The sequence below is a fragment of the Hemitrygon akajei genome, chromosome 13, assembly GCF_048418815.1.
Source record: "Hemitrygon akajei chromosome 13, sHemAka1.3, whole genome shotgun sequence".
NCBI lineage: Eukaryota > Metazoa > Chordata > Chondrichthyes > Myliobatiformes > Dasyatidae > Hemitrygon > Hemitrygon akajei.
The window spans coordinates 46,344,550-46,365,101 of record NC_133136.1 but is presented as its reverse complement, the minus strand read 5'-3'; the positions used below and the strand labels follow the sequence as shown (position 1 = coordinate 46,365,101).

The 20,552-nt window shown below is 37.7% G+C and overlaps 1 protein-coding gene across 3 annotated transcripts in view; it reads right to left on the bottom strand.

The window, feature by feature from the left end:
• fam149a (family with sequence similarity 149 member A) overlaps positions 1–20,552 on the bottom strand; it is a 93,825-nt gene that overhangs the window by 49,601 nt on the left and 23,672 nt on the right. Inside the window, exon 1 of one of the 3 annotated variants that reach the window (XM_073064539.1) lies at positions 3,362–3,920. The exons of the other annotated variants lie outside the window; for them this stretch is intronic. Within the exon in view, the coding sequence (XP_072920640.1) occupies positions 3,362–3,498 (137 nt within the window). The 5' untranslated portion in view covers positions 3,499–3,920. Of the gene's footprint in view, positions 1–3,361; positions 3,921–20,552 lie in introns of those variants that run through there. 3 annotated transcript variants of the gene reach the window in all.

The following is a 20,552-nucleotide window of genomic DNA, read 5'->3' as shown; positions in this document are numbered from 1 at the left end:
AAGTTCACTCACCTCAATACTGAACTGACTAGTCTGATTTTCAAGGTCTCTACAAGTCATGTTCACAGTACTATTTAGATATATTTTTTTATTTACATGATTTGCCTTATTTTGGTTGTTTGTCAGTCTTTGTTAGAACATAGAACAGTACAGCACAGGAATAGGCCCTTCAGCCCACAATGTTTTGTCAAAACAATTAAATTGTTAACTAATCTCTTCTACCTACACAATGTATATCCTTCCATTTTCCTCACTATCATGTGTCTATCTAAACATTTCTTAAAAATCCATAACATTTCTGCCTCCGCCACCACCCCAGGTGATACCTTCCCATCACTCTCCATGTTAAAAAATCTTCTCCCTCACATCTCCTTTGAAATTACTCCCTCCCACTTTAAATGCATGCCTTCTGATATGAAGATTTCAAGCCTGAGAAAAAAAAAACTGTCTGTATACTCTGTCATAGTTTTTATTTTATAGCTTAACCAGTTAGCAGTTTACGAATAAAGAGCTCAGCTGTGTAAAAAGTCAGCCATGATCTTGATAAATGGTATAGTAGGCTCAAAAGACCAAAATAGCCTACCATCACTATTATTTCTTCTGTTCTCATTTAGTTTCTAGTTTCTCATAAATTCTATTGTTTTTCTTTATTTTCTGTAAATGCCTGCTAAGGAAATGAATGTCAAGGTAGTATATTCATACTTTAATAAATTTACTTTCAGCTTTGAACAAAGATGAGCAGGAATTCCATAGGTGGCAACTTCAGTGATATAAAAAGAGTATAATACTCTTTTATACATGGCATTCTCCACTATAATCAGGAGAAATTGTTAAAAAATTAAAACTACTCTGAACTTAAACTACAAACATTCCCCACTAAAATAACTGAGATTTATACAAGTATAATAATTTAATGAACTATCTGGCCCAGAGGAAAAACTGATTTGATTCAAGCATACCGTAATGCAGATGCACATTTCAAACTAAGGGAAATCATTTATTTTCTTTATCATAAATGGTTTACCATCTCACTCTCCATGCTAATCAAGCGTGTGTGTTCCAACCATTAAAAATTGGCATTTTTGCTTCCTGTTTTGTTGTATGTGAGAGTTATCAAGACTTGTTTTTCAACCAGCTTGATTATATCACAATTGACAGATGTCGAGGTCTGGTGTTCTTAACAGCAACAGGGATGAAAAATTTTGAAGTTATTGAAAGAGGGATTGCTAGATCTTCATGGGCAACTCTTGCTGAGGTCGATGACAAAGCCATTATTTCATTTATGACTCAGATTCTTTTTTTAAAAAAAGCTTGACATCCAGTGACTTATCAGGCAACAAACTTGCCCTGAAACTGCCCAAACTATCCTATTCATCAGCAAGAAAGTTTAAGACTGATTCTCCCTGCGGTGCTTGAAAAAGCCACATTCTCTGCTTGAACCCTAAATGATATACAAATATTAATAAATGTTTTACAACTGTGAGCTATGGCCAATTCACAGTTCATTGAATTACTGTACACCAATATCACAGCAAGGTCATTAAGTTAATGATTAATGTTAACTGGTCAAAGTCAGAAAGTGTAAATGGTTTCAAAACACACCGTTTAAAAGAATGTTTTCAATTTGTTAGCTTGGTTTCAAAATTGGTGTAATTTATTATTCTCAACATAATTTTGCCAGAGGTCAACCAATCCGTAACTGCAAAGCACTTGGATAGGCAAGATGTGCTAATGTGGGCAGACGGGATTGTATACATAAGCAAAGCAATCAGCACAGACATGATGTGCTAAAGGTTTCTCTGCAGAATGACTCAATAAATGATGGCTTTACAATGAAGTGTTGATTAATTCATCTCTATATTCATCATACAACTACTGACAATGGAAACACAATTAATTGTTAGAAACACACAAAAAATGGGGGAACACAGCAGGGCAGGCAGCATCTATAGAAGAGAGTAAATAGTCCACTTTTCAGGCTGAAACCCTTCATGAATCTTGATGAAGGGTCTTGGCTTACTCTTTTCTGTAGATGCTGCCTGGCCTCCTGAGTTCCTCCAGCATGTTGCGTGTGTTGCCTGGATTTCCAGCATCTGCAGATTTTTCCCTTGTTTGCAATTAACTGTTAATAGTTATTGATGTGCAGTTCTTCAAAATAGTTTAATATACGAGTTTGGGTTCAACCTATATAGATTCAAACATATAGTAAATTATTTTTATCTTACTATGATACAGATTGAACTCAAGCACAAAGTACATGTGGTGGAATACCGAATTGTGCTTTTTGTGCAAAGGGTGTTTCCATGCATTGAGTTCATTGGGCATAAAGAAGTTAGGTCAATCTGCATGCAATGCACATTTAATAATGTTATTAGCAGCAGAGCATGACTAATGGAATGAAAGCCTGTCTGTGACTTCCTTTAAAAGACAACCCTTACTTAATCCACATTTACAGCATCTGCCAATGAAAGGCAACAATAGATTCTTTGATACACCAGTGGATCAGATGCAAGCAGTAAAACGCAGGCAACAGCTTCTACTATTGTTGGAATAAGTCAACTCCCAACACCAATCCCTTCAATCAGTTGTCAGCTCCAATTCCAACTTTTACACCCTGATATCCAGTCAAGTGCCAATTTGTGTTCAACTCAATATTCCTAGTAGGAGGTAACTCAAAAAACATTTCACTACGTCTCCCCTCTGAGCCACAACTTCTACCAGAATGGATCACTCCACAAGTAAGCAGCATTTTTCAAGACATTATGATCAACCATTGTGCATGGCAGTGCGAAAGACCAAAGAATTGTGCTCTTTTGAAATTTATTTCCCCTGAAGACCCAGATAAACTGACATGGCACTGTAGTATTTTGGCACACACCTTCCTGTGTGAAAAAATTTCTAGTCTGAGATTTTCATTTGAGGTAGTGTGTTCTTTGTCAAATTATAATACACTTGTGTGCCTTTTTTCCTATGTTTTTCAAAACTAGTCAACATTGTGAAAGACTTTAAAAAACAGTAACATTTAGGTGTATTAGTTATGAAATAATGAGAGAACTTTACCAGAGACAGTAAAGGAGAAATTTGCAGATCTTTTACATGGAACAGTCCTATTCAGTAAATCTTCAAAAGTCATGCTTTAGGAGATAACAGATAGCCCCTTGTAAACATTAGAGAACAAATCACTTAAAGAACATACTTCCCCAATTTGACTTGAGCAACAAATACAGTGTATTAAAATGGCACATCAACAGTTAATGACTCTTTGGCTATTAATATTTTGCATACCTGTTGTGTAAGATGCATAAAGCTTTTCCAAAGATCCAGTAAAATTTATTACTCACTGGAAGTATTTTGCACTTACCCTATTACTACAAGACCTGGGTTTCTGTTCTGCTTACTTTCATTATAGTTGCAGCTATACAGTTGTTGGTTGTTACTGCAATGGCATGTAGCACTCTGAAGAAAAACAGCACTGGCACCAGGCATCAGTCCAAGCATTAAATCATTGATCCCTCAGATCAAAGAACTCGGGCATTAGTGTTTCTCAGTTCAGTTCGCAGCACAAAGAGCTAATAGAGAGGCAAATATTGCTACAGTGTGTAATCAGAAGCAGCATTTCTCAGCCTGGCAATCTCCAGGTTTACACGCAGACTGCAAAGTGTAGATGAAGCTTTCCAATCCATTCACATTTGCAAACATCAAATGCCCCAACCATCAGCATCAGATCTTCGGACTCACCACCCACTCTCCACACTATGCGTTAGCTGAATTCCTGAGAGCATGGACATCGATCCCAGAGATGCAAATATAAATAAAATCTTCAAAGACTTGTGTGTGTGTGTGCGTGCACGCATACATACGATGACTAGAATTTTATTCAACTGAGGCTGCATGAAGCAGAATGTTCTGCAGTAACAGCCTCTCTATGACTCACAACTACATCAATATAGTATTGAGATATTTATTCTCTACGTGAGACTCTCCCCTCCCACCAGCCTCAGGCAAATAGCAAACCGCACCAGCAGCTGCTGAGAACTGCATGGAATTGTTCATCCATGAAACTGTTAACACAGAGTCACAAAGCACAATCAGCATTGCAGCAAGCTGCTGGCAATTTATATTAGAAAAATAAGCACTGTCCCTTAAAAGATTAATTCAAACTAGAAGTTTTCTACCAGCTTATTTTACGATTAGCGGCCATGTGAAGGCCACGACACTGAGGACAATATTCTTCTACATTACGTGGATGGTCAAAATTTGCATTTGCTGCTGTGAACAACTTAACCACAGAGTAATGATAAATATATAAATGTACCCTCCTTAAGAAAGTCTCACTTAAAAAAATTACTAAACAGGTATTTTCAAAATTATCTGTGGTGCAAAAAGCAGAGGGAGTGCCACATCAAGCTTCACAAAAATAACACAAGCTGCTGCCAGCCTGGGCTCCCTCTCCTCTCCATAACCAGACAGGAATTAGTCCATTTCATCCATGCAGAATGACACAAAGTGCAACAGAAATCTCTGAGACCAAACTGGTGAAAACGTGGCACAAGACTATACATTTGCTAAAGAGCAGGAACAGCATGGCATAGAAAGAGGCAAGAATTTCCACAACCAGTGGATCAGACAAAATGCCTGCACACCTATTTCTTCCAGGGACGAATGGTGCAAGAGATTAAGCAGCATTAGGAAGCTCTATGAATGTCCCCATCGTCAATGGTAGCGGCATATTGCAACACAAGACTGATCCATGGATGTCCCCATCATCAATGGTCGTGGCATATTGCAAAACACAAGACTGCTATCAAAAAGTGCTCAGCAGATGTGTTTCAGACTCCTGGGCTCCCTGTTCTCAATGGTCCCAGTGTTCAGCTAATTCCATTTATCCATACATGAAGAAATGGGTCAGCAATAACATTCCAGCTACTAACACCCGTCCTACAGAAATAGACTCATGTGAAGCTGTTACTGCATCAGCAATGTGCAAATGAAGAGAAATCACGTAAATAATTTTTTAAAGTAAATAAATACTGAGTTGTAGAGTCTGTGGAAGTGAATCTATATGTTGTAGAGACAGTTTAGCATTGATGTAAGTGAAGTTATCCAATTGGTTCAGGAGTCTGATAGTTGTAGGGCAATAAGTGTTCCTGAACCTGGTGGTGTGGATCCCAAGGTTCCTGTACCTCCTGCCCGACAGTAGTAGTGACAACAGAGTATGGCCTGGATGATGGGGATTCTTGATGGTGGATGCTGCTTTCTTCTGGCAGTGTTCCTAGTAAATGTGTTTAGCAATTGGGGAGAACTTTCTGTAATGGACTGGGCTGTATCCACCATGTTTTCTAGACTTTCCCATTTCTGGGCATTGATGTTTCCATACCAGGCCATGATGCAACCAGTCAGGATACTCTCCCCTTTGCATCAATAGAAATTTGTCAAAGTTTCAGATGACATGCTGAATCTATGCAACTTCCAAGAAAGAAGGAGGCCTGTCATTCTTTTTTTTTTAAATGATGGAACTTACATGCTACTCCCAGGACAGATCCTCCGATAATGGTAACACCAAGAAACTTAACAAAGTTCCTGACCCTCCCCATTTCCAATCCCTTAATGAAGACTGGCTCGTGGATCAACAGCTTCTTCTTCCTGTAGGCAATAATCAGTTCCTTGGTTTCTCTGACATTGAGAGGTTGTTTTTATGGTACCATTGAACTAGATTTTCAAACTCAGATCCAAACCTCATTAGTTTTGGTTCAAAAGAACACATAAGAGAGAACCTCTTGAGGTTACCCACATGTTAAGACTTCTGAAATCAAAGTAGCTATCAATCAACTGCGACACAAATGACACAAATAGTCTAGTAGGACTATTATTATTGAGCACAGAAATTATAGACCAGTTAGCCTGACCTCAGTGGGTGGGAAGATGTTGGAGTTGACTGTTAAGATTGTGGTTCTGGGCTACTTGGAGACACATGATAAATTAGGTCAAAGTCAGCATGGTTTCCTCAAGGGAAAGTCTTGCTTGACAAATCTGTTGGAATTCTCTGAAGAAATAACAAGCAGGATAGACAAAGGAGAATTGGTAGATGTTGGGTATTTCGATTTTCAGAAGGCCTTTGACAAGGTGCCACACCTGAGGCTGTTAAACAAGACAAGAGCCCATGGTATTACAGCAATGATACCAGCATGGGCAGTGCATTGGTTGATTGGCAGGAGACAAAGAGTGGGGAAAAAGGGATTCTTTTGGGATTGACTGCCAGTGACTACTAGTGTCCCACAGGATTCTGTTTTGAGGCCATTTCTTTTTTTACGTCGTAGGTCAACGATTTAGATGATGAAATCAATGGCTTTGTGGCCAAGTTTGCAGACAATATAAAGACAGATGGAGGGGAAAATAGTGTTCAGGAAGCAGAGAGGCTGCAAAAGGACTTGTACAGATTAGAAGAATGAACAAAGGGGTGGCAGATGGAAGGCAGTGTTGGGAAGTCATCATGTTATGACATGATACGTGCACGCCTAGCTTAAAGTAACCACAAAGTTAGACCCACATTCCTGAACTCCCATGTTTTCTTTTGAATTAGTTTAATGTTTTGAAATTACAAGACATAACATTCATGATGAGGAATTTTTAAAAACACAAGGAGTCTACCGACCTGTTAAAGCAGAACCAGACATGCAAACTAAAAGAACAGCACAGCATATGCATAGACTGTTGAGTTAAAATAAAAGAAGAAAGCTGAAGAATTTGTAGGTTCATAAAGAGTGAGTAATAATAATCATGAATAAAAGCAGAAATGGCTGGCTACATTGGAAAGATTGATAAGTTTGATCACACAAAAGATAACTGGAACATGCATACGCAGCTAATTAAACAATATTTTGAAGCAAATTAAATACCCAATGAGAATCAAGTACCAATTTTGCTGCTTACATTTTGCTTCAAAGTTTAACTGCTCCAACCAAACCAGCGGAAATGAGCTTTGATGATATTGTGAAAGTAACGGAGAAACATTTAGAAACAAAGGCATTGTTGATTGTAGAATGCTTTAGATTTAATAAGCAAAATCAAATGGAGCAGAGTCCATTTCAGCATATGTCACTGAATTAAAGAAGCTTTCTGAGCATTATCAGTTCCATATTCAACTTAATGTTCTGAGAGATTGATAGTTTAGTTTGTGGAATGTTACAAGAAAGTATTCAAAAACATCTCCTAACTCAAGCACGACTTTCATTTAAGACAGCCATTGAAATCACTGTTTCAATGGAAACCACACACAGAGAACCAATTGAGTTGCAGTCAGGAATGAAACTGAGCATGAACAAAATTGAGACATCTAAACAGATACTAGCCTGGCTGACAAATTGTGCTACCGTTGTGACAGGGGTTCACATACAGCACACCAATGCAGGTTTAAAGGCAAAACTTGCAGAAAGTGCAACAAAGTAGGACACATACAAAGAGGATATCGGGCAGACAAAAATAAGTGGACTGCAGAGAAAAGACAGCTAAAAAGTCAAGTTGCAGTTGCAAAAGGACACTGACCAGCATGCTGTTGATGAAAACTTTGATAATGATGAAAAAAAAAATCACAGGACTGTGTAACCTTGCTATTTACAGTGCAAAAATTAATAATAGACAAGCAATATGGCTTACACCAGAAGTGAACGGCAAATTAATTAAAATGAAATTAAGACACCGGTTCAGCCATTTTAGTAATTCTACAAAATGAGTTGAAACAGCATTTCAAAGATATTAAACTGAAGCCTGCAAGTATCCAACTAAGAACTAATACTGAACACAAGATAACTCTTGTGGGAATGGCATAGTAATAGTGAAATGCAACTACCAACAGCCACATCGTAGGTCAACATTTGGATGATGAGGAGGACCAGCAACGTGGGGATGTAATTGGCTAGAAAACTACAACTTGACTGGAGATCCATCCACAATTTGCACGCCACATCCCTTGCTATCTGAATGTGAATTAAGAAAGGTATTAGATGATGGCCCAACTGTCTCCATGCCAACCACCATGAACCATTGCCCATCAGAGGACAAACAGGTGTTGGTGCCAACCTCTGTGCATCCAGTTGGAAAGCATTTTTACCAAAGAAGGACAACGCTAATGTGGTGAACTACATGTACCTGTCTGGACACGCCCCCCCTGCTGACTGCTCCTGTGGCTCCTCCCACAGACCCCAGTATAAAGGCGATTGAGGCCTGAGCCCAGCCCTCAGTCTCCAGGATGTAGTATGGTGGTCAACTACTGCTTGTTCTTTCTTCCAGTCAATAAAAGCTGATATCTCGCCTCACATCTCAGAGAGTTATTGATAGTGCATCAGCTGCTCAGAGGAGTTGTGAAAGTGACAAAAGCATTAGTTCGACTACAAGAGTTTTTGTAGGCAACATATCCGAGAAAGCTTCTGATATGTTAATCAGGCAGTTATTTGTGAAATGTGACCTGTTTTTAAGCACGTAGAAAGTTCAAGGAGCTTCAGGAAAGATGCAAGCATTTGGCTTTCTGTGAGTATAAAGAACCAGAGTCTACTCTGCATGCATTAGGCTTATTGCATGAACTTCAAGTGGGAGACAAACAGCTCCTTGTAAACGTAGATGCAAAGACCAAAGCCCAGCTGGGGGAATGAAAGGCTAAGAAGAAAGGAATCAATGGAGATACGAAAACAGAGGATTCTTCAAATGATGCTGTGGATGAAGAAACCAAGGAGAGATCAGATCGTAAAGGGAGCAAATAGAAAGACTAATAAGAGAAGATTCCATTGAACTAAATGTACAGACCTATAAAAAAAAAATTCACCCCCCCCTTGGAAGTTTTCATGATTTATTGTTTTATAACATTAAATCATAGTGGATTTAATTTCCATTTTTTGACACTGATCAACAGAAAAAGATTATTTCGTGTCAAAGTGAAAACAGATCTCTACAAAGTGATCTAAATTATTACAAATACACAAAAATACAGTAATTGATTGTCTAAGTATTCTACCCCTTTAATATGACACACCATAGAGTCATTGGTGCAGCCAATTGGTTTTAGAAGAGATATGATTAGTTAAAAGATCACAGTGCACAGTCAAGGTATTTCAATTGATTGTAGTAAAAATGCACCAGTATCTAAACGTCCAACTGCTGGCGAGTCAGTATCCTGGCAAAAACCACACATGAAGACAAAAGAAAACTCCAAGCAACTCCGCAAAAAGGTTATTGAAAAGCAGAAGTTAGGAGATGGATACAAGAAAATTTCCAAATCACTTAATATCCCTTGGAGTATAGTTAAGTCAATCCTCAAGAAATGGAAAGAACATGGCACAGCTGTAAATATGCCTAGAGCAGGCCGTCCTCAAAAAGACCGTGCAAGAAGGGGTATATTAAGAGAGGCCACCAAGAGACCTATGCCAGCTCTGGAGCAGTTACAATCTTCAGTGGCTGAGATGGGAGAAACCGCACATACAACAACTGTTGCCCAGGTGTTTCACCAGTCACAGCATTAAGGGAGAGTGGCAAAGAGAAAACCACTGTTGAAAAAAAACTCACATGAAATCTCAGCTAGACTTTGCTGGAAGTCTCTGAAGTCAGCTAGAAGAAGGTTCTACAGTCTGATGAAACCAAAATTGATCTTTTTGGCCATCAAACTAATCACCACACATCATCAAAAACACACCATCTCTACCACGAAGCATGGTGGTGGTTGCATCATGCTGTGGAGATACTTCATGTAGCAGGTGCTGGAAGGCTTGTGAAGGTAGAGGGTAAAATTAATGCAACAAAATATAAGGAAACTCTAAAGGAAAACTAGATGCAGTCTGCAAGAGAACTGCAACTTGGGAGAAGATTTGTTTTCCAGCAAGCAAATAATCCCAAGCATAAAGCCAAAGCTACACAAGACTGGCTTAAAAACAACAAAATAATGTCCTGGAGTGGTCAACTCAGAGTACAGACCTCGATCCAATTTTGTAATTAATTTAATCACTTTGTAGAGATCTCTTCTCACTTTGACACAAAAGAGTCTTTCTGTTGATCATGTCAAAATGCCAAATTAAATCCACTGTGATTCAATAAAACACAAAAACTTACAAGAAGGTGAATACATTTTATAGGCACTGTATATTCCCAGGATCAAGATGAACAAACTAGAGGAAGAAAAAGGATGAAGAAAGGCATCCAGAACTGTCAGAACCACTTTTTGCAGTCTTAGAATCAACTTCTACAACCACCACAGAGGAGACACCAGAACCTGAGATTGTTTTCAATGCCACAAGTTTCACCTGCCAAACAGAGTGGTCCTCTTTGTCAAGAAAGACATTATTCCACAAGAGTAAGATATCCTCCACAGCAATTAAATCTTTAGACCAGAATGGGACAATTTAAATTTTACTATGCTGTGGATGCCTGTATAGTATAGTAGTTGTGTTATGTAGTATATTGAGTATATAGTTGAGATGTATTCTCTACTGAGTTGGAATTTATAGTTAAGTAGGGAGGAGTGTTGTGTATTTAATATTAGAGTAATTAATTGGTTGATTAAGCATTCTTGTTCATTGAAATAATTCATGAATTATATGTACAAATATATGAATTGCATACGTAATCACACCATCATGTGATAAGTGTGCACCTCGCTTAAAGTAAACACAAAGTTATATCTGCATTCCCAGATTCCCACGTCTTCCTTTCAATTAGTTTAATGTTTTGAAGTTACAAAACATAACAAAGATTTTTGGGAGCCCGCATGCAGGATTCCCTAAAAATTAATTTGCAGGTTGAATCAGTGGTGAGGAAGACAAATGCAATGTTCTCATTCATTTCAAGAGGACTAGAATATAAAAGCAAGGATGTAATGCTGATCCTTTCTAAGACACTGATGAGGCCTCACTTGGAGTATTGTGTGAAGTTTTGGGCCCCTTGTTTAAGGAGGAATGTGCTGGCATTGGAGAAGGTGTAGAGGAGGCTCACAAGAATGACCTGTGGAATAAAAGAGTTATCATATGAGCAGCATTTCAAGGCTCCAGGCCTGTTCTCAATTGAATTTAGAAGATGGGGGGGGGAGGGGGGGCAGAAATCTCATTAAAACCAATCGAATGTTGAAAGGCCTAGATAGAATGAAAGTGAATAGGATGTTTCCTCTGGTGAGGAAATCTAGGACTAGAGTGCACAGCTTCAAAATAAAGGGACGTCCATTTAAACAGAGATGAAGTGTGAAAGGTGATAAGGAGAAGACAGGAGAATGGAGTTGAGAGGGGAATGGATCAGCCATGATGAAATGGCAAGCAGATTTGATTGCCTAATCCTGCCCCCATATTTTATGGTCTTAACACAAGTGAACATGTTACAAAAAGAATTAGCATCTTTTATATTACATCATCGGTATATTTAAATGAATGCCAGTAACCTCAATTGTCAAGAAAATTATGTTAAGTAAATGTCCTTGTCTTCTGAACAACACGCAGCATAACAGAGGATCTTAAAATTAGCCAAAAATTATTGTAGGAAAAACGCTCCTTTTTTTGTATGTTATTTGTTTTGAATGGCCAGTAGATTTTGTTACATAATCCACAGAAAGGAAATCTTATCTCATGTTGTTAGTTACCTGGTTGTACGTTCTACATCCAGTAATTGTCTCAGAATATTTCTTCTTTACCTAGAAAAAGCATGCTTGTAAACCCAATAGCTAAATACACAATTTTTTAATATTATTTCAATGCCTTAATAATTTCATACAAGTCTGTGGACCATTCTAAAGCTCTGATATTATGTTTCAGTGCAGTAAGTACAGTAACATTAGATTTAAGACATTCTACCACATGAATCCCCACCTCTACTGGAATGGTAATTAATTCACCTTTTCAAGCAGAACAGCTCTATTGCATATAAAACAATTTCAATTCATTGTTTTGTTGTGACTGTGATCAAAGTCACCTGAGAGACACTGAAGCTGGAGATATACAAGTCTTTATTCATCACAACAAGCAGACATCATTCTCGAGACCCTCTTGTCACAGGCTCACAAAACCCAAGAATACCTCACATTTTAATAGCCTTAAGGTCAAAGATAACAGCAGGTGATTCAATACAATTTCAATAACTACAATTACATCATTTATTTCAATATTTTGGGCTTTGAATTACATACCTACAGTGGAAAACACCTCTGAATGATCAAAGACCCAAACCTTCTGAAGACAGAATTCAGAAAGCCAGACACCCAAAATTAAAGTTGTCAGGACTGTCTCCGAGTACTCAAATATCCTGAGTACACAAAAAACTATTAATTATCCATGTTGCCTGGTATGATGCAGGCCAATTAACACAACCCCATTGTCTTAGCAGTTTGCAAATCATATCTCAATGGGCTTTTGATTTCAGTTTACTATTTGCAATTTACTATCCACATTTAGAACTGAAGACTAATTCCTGTTTGAATTAGTATCTGCTATATTCACTTAACTGCAGAATACTCCCCAACAGTTTTTACTTTTGTTGACATCAGCTTTTATTATTTTTGTTACTGCCATATTAAAGTTCTATCCAAAAACTGCCAACCACAGCAATTTTAAATGTTCTATTTAGCTCAATCCATTTTCTGATTTACACCATACTTTGAGTATCTCATGAATGTACATTAACTAATCACAAAATATTCACTCTATTATCTGAGTTGTTTCAATTGCAATTGAAGAAACAAAGATAATTTTGAATCGTTTTTCTGAGAGCAATTATTCAATTATTACCTGTTATTAATTATGACTTACAGTACATAACTGACCAATTTATACTTTTCATATGCTCTGGTGATGCTTATTTTAAAGCCAAAATACAATCTTATCCAAATGATGCAGTATCAATGGGATAAACATATAAACTCACTGTTTGAACCAAACAGTGGTTCACGTCACTGAGATTCTAGAGGAAAAGGCATATCGACCATAAACCTTGAGAATCTTCTGTCAAACAATACTGGCTGCTGTAGAATGCTCCATACAGTGGAATCATTATTTGAGCACACCTCAATTTTTATGGTGCATAACATTCCTTACACATCAGCAGCATGTATGTATGGGATTCCATACCAGACTATAGAACTATGTCATCAAAAGTGAGCTCATTACTTTGAACGGTAAATCAAAGGACAACTTATTATCAAAGTACAATAATGTTAGCATATACTACCCTGAAATTCATTTCCTTGTGAGCATTCACGGCAACAATGAAGAGACTGAATAGAGTCAATGAAAAACCACAAAGACAGACTAACAACAACTGTGGAAAAGACAAACTATGCAAATATAAAGAGAGGGAACAAACAAGCAAGTAATAAATATGAAGAACATGAGCTGAAGAGTCCTTGAAAGAGAGTTCATAATTGGCGGGATCGGTTCGGTTTTGGGTGTTGGGAGCCCAACTGCAGGTGGAGAAATGGACTATCACAGAATGAAAGCACTCATAGCTGCTGCAGCTAGAATGCTCTGCATTTTCTTGAATGGCGCACTATGTATGATGAAATTTATTTATTTATTGAGATACCGCGCAGAATAGGCCCTTCCAGCCCTCTGAGTCACAGCCCAGCAACCCTCCGTTTAACCTTGGCCAAATCATGGGACAATTTACAATGACCAATTAACCTAACAAAACCAGCAAGTCCTTGGACTGTGAGAGGAAATCTGAACTCTATCTTGGGGAGAATGTATGTACTCCTTACAAACAGCAGTGGGATGATGGCGATACAGCTGTGGGGGCAAGTGGCGGACTGTGAGACGCATCAGATACATGATGAATCCAGTCAACATTTACAGCGATAATGAATCCTTGTTCTACAATTCTATAAAGTGAGAATGTGTGAGGAACTGGAGCAATGGTTGGTAGCAATCCTTCAGAGACTAACTTGCAATTAGTGATCATGTCCTTGAAGAATTGTTCCCCGTTTTGAACACAAGCTCACCAACACAGTATTAAGAAAGAGTAGGCACTGAAGCTGTGATGTCCAATTTGTCAAATGTTAAAGCAACAATTGATATAATGACTTGCCTACTTCCAGCTGGCATTAGCTGGTGCTCCTGTCAATGAGCCAGTCTGTGTGACTTGTGTATGCAAATTGTTGCCAATTTGGAACCCATTAAATGAAAATTGTTAAAGGCCCTCATTTGTGAAGTACTTTTCCTCATGAAATCATTTTAACTGTAGATTTGAGAGAGCAGAGACTAAATGAGAATTGAATGTTTAAACAGTGTTGGACCAGAATGACTTCCGAAGAGGAAAATGAGTTCCAGATAATATTTAGGATTGATCACAGGTGGAAGCTAGTTAAAAAGTCAGGCTATTTATTGAACTGTCTGCTTGTATAATTAAAAATACCATGAACAAAGGTCCTATAATTGGGGTAAAAATCAACACCAAACATGACTATCACATACATAGCTAATAGAGAAGATTATTTTACTTTTCAGTGTGACTTTATTATACATTATGAAAATACTGCATTTTCCTTAATAGCTTGTCAGAATTACTACAATTAAAGAACACATTTTCAATATCTGTTTAGGCTCAATTTTTATGGTTTGCTATTCAAATGTTGCTTAAAGACAAAAATCTCCATTTATATGAATGTAATAAAATCAGAAGCAAAAATACAGATAATGAATAAAAGATGCATTTCATAATTGGAAAAAAAAAGTTTACTTTCCTGCAAAGAATTGAATGCCATTAAGAATTTTAACCTGTCTTTCTTCAAAATGCTAACTGGCTGATTCCATACTCCCACGTTTTTGTTTTTACATTAAGTTATTTATTTCCACTATGTATTTTTCAGATATTTATTACCATTTACTTACCTTGAAAATGAATCTCAGGGTAATATACTGTGAAATAGAGTACTGTGCAAAAGTCACATGGGGTGCCTAAGACTTTTGCACAGTACAGTAGTAATTTTATGTATTGCACTGTACTGCTGCCACACAAAAAAAAAACAAGTTTCATGACACGTGAGTGATGATAAACCTGATTCTGATATGGGTCTCTATTGTGGACTGAGAATGGGAAGGGAGCAGGGAGAGGAGAATCATGGTTGGGAAAAGGGGAATGGAGAAGGGCAGGAATGGGAAGCACCACAGGGACATTCTGCAATGATCAATAAACCAATTGTTTAGAATCAAATGACATTGCCTGGGTGTCTCACTGCCACCATCCACCCTGGCACTCCTTCCCTGCCACTTGTCCACAACCCTCTATGCCGCTCCAACCTCGCCATTCCCAACATCTTTTGCTCCCGCAAGATTTACAAAATTGCTCTCCACTTCATGTTGCCAAATACAGTACTGTGCAAAAGTCTTAGGCACCCTAGCTATATATATTTCACTGCACGCGTACTTTGATAATAAATCTACTTTGAACTTACTTTGTGAAGCAGTTGTGTTCAGATGTGGATATGACAGAAGCAAATAACTTTGTCATTGTAATAAGAATATTTTTGCACCAATTTAGAGTCATAGAAAAGTACAGCACAGAAGCAGGCGCTTTGGCCCATCTAATCCATGCTGAACCATTTAAAATGTTTACTCCCCTCGACTTGCTTTGGGACCTTAGCCCTCCATACCCCTACCATCCACGTACCTTTCTTTTTACAACATTTTTTATTCAAAAGAAAAAAAAACAAAATTTACAGAGTGCAACACATAGATACATCTCAACATAACTTGTGTACATTCAGATATTGTGATAAAATTGATCAAAATGTTATAGCATAACACATAAAGGTATACCACTCTGTAATCAAAAATTTAAAGATAGGTCATACATCATAAAAAAAAAATTTATATAAAAAAAAGTCAACCCTCTACCAACTACCAAAGAAAAAAGCTGATGGATGATAATGGATAAATTAGAAAAGAAAACATATTCGCTTAAGAAGAGAAGATGAAAATATACATAAAAGTCTGTGCACTGTTAAACTTTATAAATTGGAAAAGTAATTTAGGAAAGGTCCCCAGATATCATAAAAAATTGTTTCGACTTTAAGACTGAGCAGCGGATCTTTTCTAAATTTAAATAAGACATAATATCACGTAACCATTGAAGATGTGTAGGAGAGGTAGACTCCTTCCATTTAAGCAAGATTGCTCTCTTTGCTAAAAGAGAGGTAAAAACTAAAACCTGTAGGTTAGAAGTATTTAAAGTTATATCTTCATCTGCAATAATACCAAACAAGGCAGTAAGGGGATTTGGGTCAAATTGGACCCTAAAAAGTTCTGAGAAACTTGTAAACTCCCTCAATCTTTTTATGAAGCTTTTACTTCTCTTATTCTTAAAAAAAAATCCAGCTGAATGTTCTTCATACAGACTGATCTCTTTATTAAATGTTGATGCAAAAATCTTATCCAAAATCTTAGCTCGAAGACTTGAAAATATTTTACCATCTATTATATCACATGACCAGACAGGATTTATTAAAAATCATTACTCACTTTTTAATATACGTCGGTTGTTGAATGTGATATATTCACCATCCAAAAAAATATCAGAGAGCATATTATCAGAAAAAGCCTTTGATAGGATTGAGTGGAATTATCTTTTTAAGACCTTAGAAATGTTTAATTTTGGGCCTAATTTTATTCGTTGGGTTAAATTAATTTACTTGTCTCCTACCGCTCAGGTTATTACTAACTCTCAAATTTCTAAGCCCTTTAAATTACAGCGGGGAACTAGACAAGGTTGCCCTCTTAGTCCTTTACTTTTTGCTTTAGCTATAGAACCCTTAGCAATAGAATTTCGAGAATCTAAGGACATTTCTGGTATACTAAGGGAAGGTATGACTCATAAAATTTCATTATGCGCTGATGATATTTTACTTTTTATCTCTAACACTGAAACCTCTTTACCTTCGGTTCTTTCTTTAATTTCCCAGTTTAGTTCTTTTTCAGGATATAAGCTGAACTTAAATAAAAGTGAGCTATTTTCTTTAAATGACCTAATGTCATCAAATGCCAAATTTCCGTTCCAAGTTGTTACAAGTCAATTTACATATTTAGGTGTAACAATTACTAAAACCTTCAAGAATTTATTTAAAGAAAACTTAAACCCCTTATTGAATTATGTGAAAAAGACGCTTTCTAAATGGTCTCCTCTTTCTTTATCCCTAATTGGCCGAATTAATTCGATTAAAATGAAGATTCTTCCTAAATTTTTATATCTCTTTAAGGCCTTACCTATTTTTATTCCTAAGACCTACTTTGGTTCTTTAGATTCAATTTTAACATCTTATATTTGGAATAATAAGCAAGCTCGTTTAAATAAAGTTTACTTACAAAGAAATAAAGAGATGGGTGAATTAGCCCATCCATGTACCTAGCCAAACTTTTCTTAAACCTTGAAAGAGAGCTCACATGCACCACTTGTGCTGGCAACTCATTCCACATACTCATGATCTCCTAAGTGAAGAATTTTCCCTGTATGTTTCCTTAAACATTTCATCATTCACCTTTAACCCATGACCTCTGGTTAGTCCCACACAACCACAGTGGAAAAAGCCTTTTTATATTTACCATATCTATACATCTCATAATTTTGTATACGTCGATCAAATATCCACTCAATCTTCTATATTCCAAGGAATAAAGGCTTAATCTATTCAATCTTTCCTTTTAACTCAGGTCCTTGAGACCCACAACATCCTTGTAGATTTTCTCTCTACTCTTTCCACCTTATTTACATCTTTCCTGTAGGGAGGTGACCAAAACTGCACACAATACTTCAAATCAGGCCTTCAAAACATCCCCATTTCCTGTACTCAATATTTTGATTTATGAACGCCAATGTGCCAAAAGCTTTCTTTATGATCACATTTACCTGTTACACCACCTTCAATGAATTACGGACTTGTAGTCCCAAATCCCTTTGTTCTACCGCACTCCCCAGTCCTACCATTCACTGTGTAGGACCTATCCTGCTTGGTCCTACCAAAGTGTAACACCTGTCTGCATTAAATTTCATCTGCCATTTTTCACCTCATTCTTCTGCTGGTCCAGATCCTGCTCCAAACCATGATAGCCTTCCTCATTGTCCGCTACAGCCCAATCTTGGTGTCATCTGCAAATTTGCTAATCTAGTTAATCATATTATCATCCAGATCGTTGATACAGGTGACAAACAACAACGGACCCAGCACCAATCCCTGCAGCACTCCACTAGTCACAGGCCTCCTGTCAAAGAGGCAACCATCTACTACCATTCTCTGGCTTTTCCCACAAAGCCAATGTCTAATTCAATTTACTACCCCATGTGGGACCTTGTCAAGTGCCTTTTTAAAGTCCATGCAGACAACATCCACGATTTGGCCTTCATCAAATTCCCTGGCAACTTCCTTGAAAATCTTTATAATATTGGTTAGACATGACCTACCATGCACAAATCCTTGATGATGATCCTTAATCAGTCCATGTCTATCCAAATATTAATATATCTGGTCCCTAAGAATACCATCCAATAACTTTCCCACAACTGATGCCAGGCTCACCAGCCTATAACTTCCTGGTTTATTTTTAGAGCTTTTCTTAAAGAGCAGAACAGCATTGGCTATCCTCCAATCCTCTGGTATTTCACCCATTGCACTTGCCTCCCGCAGGTCCGAGGGAACACCTTGTCAGGACCTGGGGATTTATCCATCCCAATTTGCCTCAGGACAGCTAACATCTCCTCCACTGTAATCTACATAGGGTCCATGAAGTTAATATAGTTTTGCCTCACTTATATAGACCCTACCCATCTCCTGAGTAAATACAGATTTAAAAAAAACATTTAAGATCTCCCTCCATCTCTTTTGACTCCACATATGAATTCCCATTCTAATCTTCCAGAGGACCAATTTTGTCACATAATCCATTTGCTCTTACCAAATCTCTAGAATCCCTTAGAATTCTCATTCACGTTGTTTGCTAGGGCAACCTCATGCCTTCTTTTAGCCCTCCTGATTCCTTTCTTTCGTGTTCTCTTGCATTTCTTAATTCCATAAGCACTTCATTTATTCCCACCTGCCTATACCTGATTTGCGCTGCCTTTTTTCTCTTAATTTGAAGACAACTACACACAGTGGTCACTTTCACAGGTACAGGTGTGGAACCCAGTGTGGTCTTCTGCTGCTGTTGCCAATCCACTTCAAAGTTCAATGTGTTCTGCATTCTGCGCACCACTGTTGTAATGCATGGTTATTTGAGTAACTGTTGCCTTCCTTGTACTAGTCTGCCCATTCTCCTCTGACCTTTCTCATTAGCAAGGCATTTTCACCCACAGAACTGCTGCTCACAGGATGTTTTAGCCCCCACACCATTCTATGTAAACTCTAGAGATTGTTGTGCATGAAAATCCCAGAAATCCAGACATTTCTAAGACACTCAAACCATCCTGTCTGGCACCAAGAATCATTCCACAGTCAAAATCACTTTGATCACATTTCTTCCCCATTCTGATGTTTGGTCTGCACAACAACTGATCCTCTTGACCATGTCAGCATGCTTTTATGCATTGAGTTGCTACCACGTGATTGGCTGCATTAACGAGTAGGTGTGCAGCTGTGATTACCACTTGATTATTTGCATTAACGAGTAGGTGTGCAGCTGTACCTGATAAAGTGGCCGCTGAATGTACACCTTAGCCTCAAATAATAACTAAAGACATCTTTTATCCAGAGAACTTGTTAAGAGCATTAGGGTAAGATCCATTCAGATCTTAGAATCTGCTCCAGTAAATGAAAGTGATTACCGTAGATTCCGGACTACAGAGCGCACCTGATTAAAAGCCGCTGGCTCTAATTTTAGAAAGAAAATGAATTTTTTACTTGTACAGGCCGCACCGGATTTTAGGCCGCACCGGATTTTCGGCCGCAGGTGTCCCACGTTGTAATATGAGATATTTACACAGAAAGATATTACACGTGAGGATTTTTTAACTTTTAATTAAATCCATATGGTAACATAAACAAATACATATTGCAAATGCTTTTTTTCGAACCGTGCCTGTAACGCGGCTACTTTTAAATATACGTTGCGTATACTTTTTTACTGAACAACATTCCAATATCTCCTAACGACTGGTAAAAAATATATATACTGCAGCCTACCAGGAAAAGTTATTGATCGCCTTTAACTTAAAAGCAGCGTTTTGGCTCCGCCGCTCGCCCCCCGCCGTCCCGTTTATCGCAAACGGCATTTTTCCCACAAGACGCGGCGAAACCGGGTGTGACGTCATAGCATCCCGCGATGTAGTACAGAAAACAAATATAGTTAAAACAGTTCTAACTTTAACTAGAAAATGAATTACTAAGCGAAAATATTATAAACTAAATAACTGCCATAAAGGCAGCACAATGCTTTTCTTCGAGTGTTTTCCATGTTGATGAGGGTGAGTACAAATGACTGATTTACAATAATTTAATTGTGAAAGTGCGCTTGATTTATCATACAATTTCATTGGACCTCTGTGAACTACTCATCAATTTTATTGGTCTACTGTTACGAGGCAAAATGTTTTTGGCGGCATGAAAAAAATCATGT